This window comes from Lygodium microphyllum, chromosome 20 (genome assembly GCF_053477565.2).
Source record: "Lygodium microphyllum isolate KBCC chromosome 20, Lygodium_microphyllum_v1.1.10, whole genome shotgun sequence".
In the NCBI taxonomy this organism is placed as follows: Eukaryota; Viridiplantae; Streptophyta; class Polypodiopsida; order Schizaeales; family Lygodiaceae; genus Lygodium; species Lygodium microphyllum.
Genome location: NC_141154.1, coordinates 11,139,684 through 11,146,827, shown reverse-complemented (window position 1 = coordinate 11,146,827; position 7,144 = coordinate 11,139,684). Strand labels below are relative to the sequence as shown.

Genomic DNA, 7,144 nt, shown 5'->3' with positions numbered 1-7,144 from the left:
TGCAATATTTACTTCACCATGACCACATGCCCATCGGCCCCAAGGGCGCACCATGGGTTTGACTAGATTGCTTCAGGGTATGGCCATGTTTCCCTTCCGACTCTCCGAGGTAGAGCTGGCTCTACTCCGATTGCCAGTCATTCTGACAATTCAAGATGGGTTAAAACGTTAAACAATTGATCTCGCATATTCAATTGCCCAGTAAAAGCTTACTTGCTAGCTCCCAGATCAGATACCTTACAAAAAGCTAGAATGTCCAAAGTGCAAAAGGATGGATCATTGTGCGCCAGGCAAATATTAGGAAGGAGAACTTCATGCACAGATCATCCTACTCTTTCAAAACCTTGTATCTACTCGAAATTACCATGTGACACAATTTCTTCCTTACTTGTTCACTATTCGTGATTGTACAGGAACTACTGTACTGTCTTGTGCGTCAAACATGAAGCTGAAGGCCCAAAATACAAGGGTAACAGACTCAAGGAAAAGAGAGGGGTGTTGAAATTCAAGGATAAATTAAGAAGAGATATAAAAGACCATTAGTTGCATAAGTCTCTGTCGGTCGAGGATTCGATCGAATCCTCCCAGCTGCTGCTGCACACGGCTTGGCACCTGCTGGTGAAAATCCAAAAAGAGTGGACAAAAGACAATCAAAAAAGCTATATATTGGCAAACCTGGCTCAAAGTTCAATATAATGAATTGATGGTTGCTAAGCTTATTAATGCCTCAACTCTTCATATCATAGAGCTAATTAGTTTGGACTATAGTAACTCATTATTAATTAGTTATCAAGTGCATCTAGTTTACATTTAATCCTCCTTTGCCTTAATCTACCTCTAGATTCATGATTTTTGTCATTGAACATTGCAAGAAATAGGTGACATACCTAGTGCAGTTTTGTATTAAAGCACTTGCTAATCGTATTCATCTCTTTGCACAAATTCAACACTTGTGCTCAAGAGATAACTCCATTTCTTGGACAGTGTGTGGCAGCCAGTCACCACATGTTAGTCATTGGATGGTCTTCAAAGAGCTTTGCAGATCTAGGCTCCTTTGGGCTATCTTGGACATGTGTAGCTATTACTACCGAGAGCTGTTTCTCATCCCATGCTTCAGTTTTGAGGAGTCTGCCTTGTGCAACTTATACAGAATATCCAGTTTTGGCATGATTTGGGAATCCACGCTTATTCTATGTTGTCCATTTCTTTTATCATTCCAATCCCCTGCACACTCTTACTTTATTGAGCATCCTCGAGAGGGGGCACACTATGTATGCTTCTCAATAACACACACTGGAGAAACCTTCTTCCTCAACCCTAGAGAACTAGCAACCTCCCATAGAAGGGGATGTATCACCATACCCAACTCAATAGCCCTCTATTCCCTTTCCATGGACTGTATAAGCTTGAGGCCCATTTAATTAGCATCCACTGGCAATCCCATATTGTCTGCTCATTTGTGGCTAGGGTCTTGTCTTGGTGCCTTCCAGCTGTGTGAGAACCACTTGGTGGCTCTCTTTGGGGTAACTCTTCTATCATCAATCTTCACAGTATACTTCCTGTCCTCCTTTCCTTGCTATGCTTTTTGTTTGCCTTGGCATTGACTTCATGGAATGGAAATGATGTTTTGCACACTCCCTGTTCTCTCCCAGCCTCCATTGAGCCCAACCACACTTCCAACATTATGATTTCCTTGTACCAAATCTCCTGCTGACAGTCCTTCCTGTGTTGGTTCCACATTCAGATGCTAAACCTCCATTTTACTACCTTCTATCTCAGTATCTGCATACACATTGGACAGCAAGACAAATGGTGCTGCAACTTTTTCCTCCATCTGCAGTGCACATTTAAAAGCATCTTCACCAAGATCTTTGTTATTCCATTTTTTACTTGCACCTAGCAATGTCCTCCATGTTACTTGGTCAGGGTTGAGGGGCATGCTCTCCAGGATAGCTGTAGCCATATGGAGTTTGCCAGCACGGCTAAGGAGATCAACCATGCAGTTGTAGTGTCTCATGCTTGGGTTTATGTTGTACTTTTCACACATGACAGAAAAAAGATCCAGGCCCATATCTACAAGACCCATATGGCTGCAGACAGTAAGAAGATTAAGAAAAGTGATTCCATCTGGTGATATGCCTTCCTGTTTCATCTGTTCAAACAGAGAAAATACTTGTTCAGTCTCTCCCTGACGAGCATAACCTGTGATTAGCGCATTCCACCTTGCGAGGTCTCTCGTAGGTGCTGCATCAAATACCTGCTGAGCATCAACCATCCTTCCACATTTTCCATACATGTCAATGAGAGCAGTTGCTCTGGTTACTTCAGTAATCTCAAGCTCATCAACTGTCTTAATTTGAGCATGGATTCTTTTTCCAACCAATGTTGAAGCTGTCCTGCCACATGCTTTTAAAACAGTGATGAAGGTTAAACAATTTGGGCATACACCTTGTCCTTGCAATTGTGCATAAGAACTAAAAGCCTTGTCTCCATTTCCTTCCTCAGCATACCCAAGAATTATAGAATTCCATGTGACTATGTTTGGGGATATGCCCTCTAGTTGCATTTGGCCTAGGCAGTCAAGCACTTCATCGCCCAGCCCATGGTCTGCATATCCTGCAATGATTGTAGTCCATGAGACCACATCTCGATATAGAAGGCCATCTAACACTGCTCGTGCTTCCACAAGCAAGCCACATTTTACATACATATCCACCAGAGAGTTACCAACTACATGATCTTGGTCGAACCCCAGTTTCATGATTTCATTGTGCAACTCCTGGCCCATTGCTGTAGCTCTTATACACCCACAAGCCTTAAGGCCACAAGAATATACCACAGCATCACGATACAAACCCTTTTCTCCCATCTGATTCAAGCGGTTTAGAGCTTCCTCTCCAAGTCCGCTATCAGCATACCCAGAGATAAGGGCAGTCCAGGACAAAGCATCCTGGACAGGCATTGCGTCAAACACACATTCTGCTTCCACTGTACAGCCACACCTAGCATACCCTGCAAGTAATGCATTTGAAGCCACCACGTGTTTGTCTGGCAGCTCATCAAAGACAGCCTGTGCCTCTAAAAGTAAGCCACATTTAACATACATATCTACCAAGGTACTGCCTATAAACGTATCCACTTCCATACTTTCTATGAGGAGGACATGATGAATTTGTAGACCCTTTTCTATAGCCTTTAAACTGCCACAACATTTCAGGCTGCAGTCAAATGTCACAGCATTTGGGCACACCCCTTCCTGTTGCATGTTTTGCAAACAACGAAGTGCCTCTTCTTCAGCACCACATTCAGAATACCCTGTGATCATTGCCGTCCATGAGACCACATCTCTAATCGGAAGCTCATTGAACACTTCTCGTGCATCAACTAGTGAACCACATTTTGCATACATATGAATTAAACTGTTTCCAATAGATTGGTCCACTTCAAATCCATCACTAATGATCTCCATATGCAATTTTTGGCCAGTATGTAAGGCTCTGGATGTGCTGCAAGCTTTCAAACTACCAAAATATGTGATAACATCAGGCAGTATTCCCTGCTGACGCATATGCTCTAGGCAGTCAAGGGCTGTCTCACCAAGCCCCTGATCAGCATACCCTGTGATTAGAGTGTTCCACGAGACAATATCCCGATACAGAAGCTTATCAAACACCTCTTGTGCTTCTCTAAGCGAGCCACACTTGGCATACATATCAATTAGTGCATTACTTAATGATGGATCTCCATCAAATCCACTGTAGACAATCAGATGATGTATTTCCCGACCTCCACCTAGAGCCGCTGCGTTGGCACAAGCTCTTAAGCTGCATGTAAAGGTAGCCTTATTTGGGGACAGGCCTTCTAGCTGCATCTGTTCCAGAAAGTTTAATGCATTTTCTGCAAACCCATGTTTGGCATGCCCTGCAATTAGCGAGGTCCACCCAACTACATCATGAGCTTGCTGCTCATTAAACACACTCTGTGCTTCAGTAAGAAGACCACACTTAGCATAGATATCCACCAGATTGTTTGCAATGGCAGGAACACCCTCATAACCTTCTTTGATAATCTCCAAGTGGATTTCTTGGCAACTGTCCAGGTCTCCTATAATGCCACAAGTTTTTAAGCTACAGACAAATGTCACAGCATTTGGAGAGACACCTGCGCCTTGCATCTGCTTCAAGCATTTAAGCACACCCTTGCTGAGCCCGTGTTCAGTATAGACTGTGATAAGTGAAGTCCATGACACCACACTCTGAGCTGGCAACTTGTTAAATACTACTTGAGATTCTGCAAGTGAGCCAAGTTTACAATATGCATCCAGTAGACTGTTGCACACATAAGGATCTTGCTCAAATCCATCGTATGCAATATCACAGTGTATTTTCTGCACATTCCTTATAACTCCTGTACAAAGAGATGCTTTCAAGCTGCAAATAAAAGTCACAGAATCAGGTGGGATCCCCTGCAAATGCATTTGTTCCAAGCAACTCAGTGCTTCTTCCCCAAGCCCATGTTCAACATATCCTGCAAGCAATGTGTTCCAAGAGACGACGTCTTGAGTGGGTAGCTCATCAAACACACCGCGTGCATCTGCAATGGAACCACATTTGGCATACATATAAACTAAAGTGCTGCCTAGGAAAGCATCTCTTTCCAAATCCCTCTTTACTACCTCATTATGTATTTCATGGCCTTTTTCCAAAGATCTCAATGTTGCACACATTTGTATCAGAGCCAGAAATGTGCAACTGCTAGGATGCACACAGCTTTCTAGCATTTTATCAAAGAGGCTAAATGCATGTGTGAACTCCTGACAATCAATATAAGCTTGTATTAGAGAGGTCCAAGAATACACATTCCGATCAGCCAACTTGTCAAAAATCTGTTGGGCATCTATCAAGCTTCCACATTCCACAAACATAGGGACAAGATGGTTCCCAAGGGCTGAACAAAACGTCAGTCCATTCTCATGAACATGGACGCTCACATGTCTGGCATAAGCCAAATTTTTGGCTTTTCTGCACTTCTGTGACATAAACAGGAAGTGATCGATCGAGGGTGGTTGATCCACATTTTCAAAGACATTAATAGACTCCTCTATGCTTAGCATCTCTGAAGGATTACTGTTTAGTATTGGTGTACACATTTCTCTAATACAACTACTCCCTATACTCAGCCTTTCCCTATGATTACTGTCTGTCTACACATTCACATTTCTATAATACAAATGTTCCAGATTTTTAAGAAAATACACATTCAGATTTCTATGATACAAATATTCCAGATTTCCCAGAAAATCAACAGAATCCTGTGTCTCCATCATTTGCCCCTGATAACAGTTTTATTGCTGGTGCGTACAAATTTATATACATGTTTTCAAGTCCATTATTGGACTCATCTATATTCAGCATTTCCCAATCATTACTGTCTACTATTGCTGTTCACATGTTTCAGAGTCTTGGCTGTCAAAGCCTGTGTAATGCATTACAATACATCAGCATATAATGTGGTAACATCCAGTCATAATGGAGGCTTACAGGCCGAAATCCGTATTGGCCTGAGAAAGTGCAACATCCTGAGACGCAAGATGATTGGTGAATGGTGCGATTGCTGACTCGCACGTGAGTCCGCTAACCTTGTTGGAACTAGGTTTTGAGAAGGGGCGAAATCGGCAGACATGGCGAAACACATGAACGATTTTCGACGGGTTTATGTAGGAGGCTTCCTGCATTAAGCGTCCTGTGCAGGGAAAAGACCATAACAGAAAATTGAGCTGCCGACGCGCAGCCCGTCACAGAGTGATTCAGCTCTCTTCCGGTTGCCATTGGATATTATAATACGTACACGGAACCATGTTTCTTGAAGTCACTCTGTTTGTGTGTACTCGGATCTTTGGCTTTTAGAGGAAACCAGTTCAATAGATATTAAGGCTGTTTTACAAAATAGTATTTCTAGAATGTGATTTAGAGGCTGTTTTATTTAACACGCAAAATAGTATTTCTAAAATGTGATTTAGAGGCTAGAGGGCATTCGCGTATTAGTTTAGTCCGGCGAAGATCCCTTGATAACTTGATTAGAATATAAACAAAGTCTGTGCCATTGAACACGCACGTCGGTTTTTACATAAGCATGGCTCACTTGGCTGTTAGTAGGGAATATGGAAACTATGCTTCTGCTCGTAACTTTTCCCTGGAAATGTAAAGCTAAAGGAAGAGGAGCATAGTTTACCTATGTGAATGTGGAAAAGAAGAGTTATTAAATGCATATATTAAAAGCCATTACATGTGAAGAAGACCCTCTTGATTTGTTTAAGAGTTCAAGATTAAATAAGGCGTGCGTGGTTAGTCATCCACCTAATGTGCAGATTGTTTCCTTGGAGACATAGATTTCTCAAATTGTGTTTCATGTAGGGAAAAGGCAATGACCATAAGAGAAAATACAATAAGAACATTGGGCACACAAAGTTCCAACCTTTTCCACCAATACTACTAGAGACAAGGAGTCTATGTCAACTCCTATATCCTACACCTTCAATTTCCATCCCTCCCATGATGGCACGACTACTAGCCTAAAAACAACTTCTTTCACAGAATTACCACTTCCTAACTCTGCATGCCTACATAATGGTGGAAGCTCATTTAAAACCCATTCTTAACTAGGATACCTTTCCAACTCTCAAGCACTTTTGGAGAGAGAGAGAGGAATGAAGCTTCCATGTCCTTTCCCTCCCATGAGGGCTTCAAATTTGTGACAGATCTATCTCAAAGAGGCATATTACCACCACCCTTTGGAGTTCCTAGAACTATGGCTACCATATATCTATAAGAAGAGCTTGTTAAACCAAAAACAGTGATGTCAAGGGTGGGGGTCATCACTTAAGGAGGTAGTTCGCTAACAAAGAGCTCAATAGACCCACATGTATTATCCCTTGATGATTATAGACTGTCAAGCTCCCCTCTTAATCTGGAACAATAATCTTCACCTCAATAAATCAAAGGAGAATACACAAGGGAGGCTTTCCCTCCATGTCCACCATTCAGGTGTGGGAGGAGCTACAAACACTGAACCAAGTTAGCCTATAGTCTTCTTGCTCATAGATCAAATCCAATAGAATTTTGTCAAGTACTAAAGCATGCCATAA

At 42.2% G+C, this 7,144-nt stretch overlaps 1 protein-coding gene across 2 annotated transcripts; it reads right to left on the bottom strand.

Moving 5' to 3' along the window:
* Positions 1–374: 374 nt before the first annotated feature.
* LOC148018685 (pentatricopeptide repeat-containing protein At5g55740, chloroplastic-like) lies at positions 375–5,882 on the bottom strand. 2 transcript variants are annotated; one of them, XM_087701222.1, is made up of 2 exons: positions 888–5,882; positions 375–615 (listed from the first exon to the last, which is right to left on the bottom strand). In XM_087701222.1, exon 1 carries the CDS (start codon positions 5,147–5,149, stop codon positions 1,748–1,750), a length of 3,402 nt encoding a protein of 1,133 aa, XP_087557348.1. In that variant the 5' UTR covers positions 5,150–5,882; the 3' UTR covers positions 375–615; positions 888–1,747. The 2 variants fall into 2 exon arrangements, with proteins under 2 accessions (XP_087557348.1, XP_087557347.1); XM_087701221.1 differs by having other exon boundaries at positions 375–612.
* Between the last annotated feature and the right edge of the window lie 1,262 nt (positions 5,883–7,144).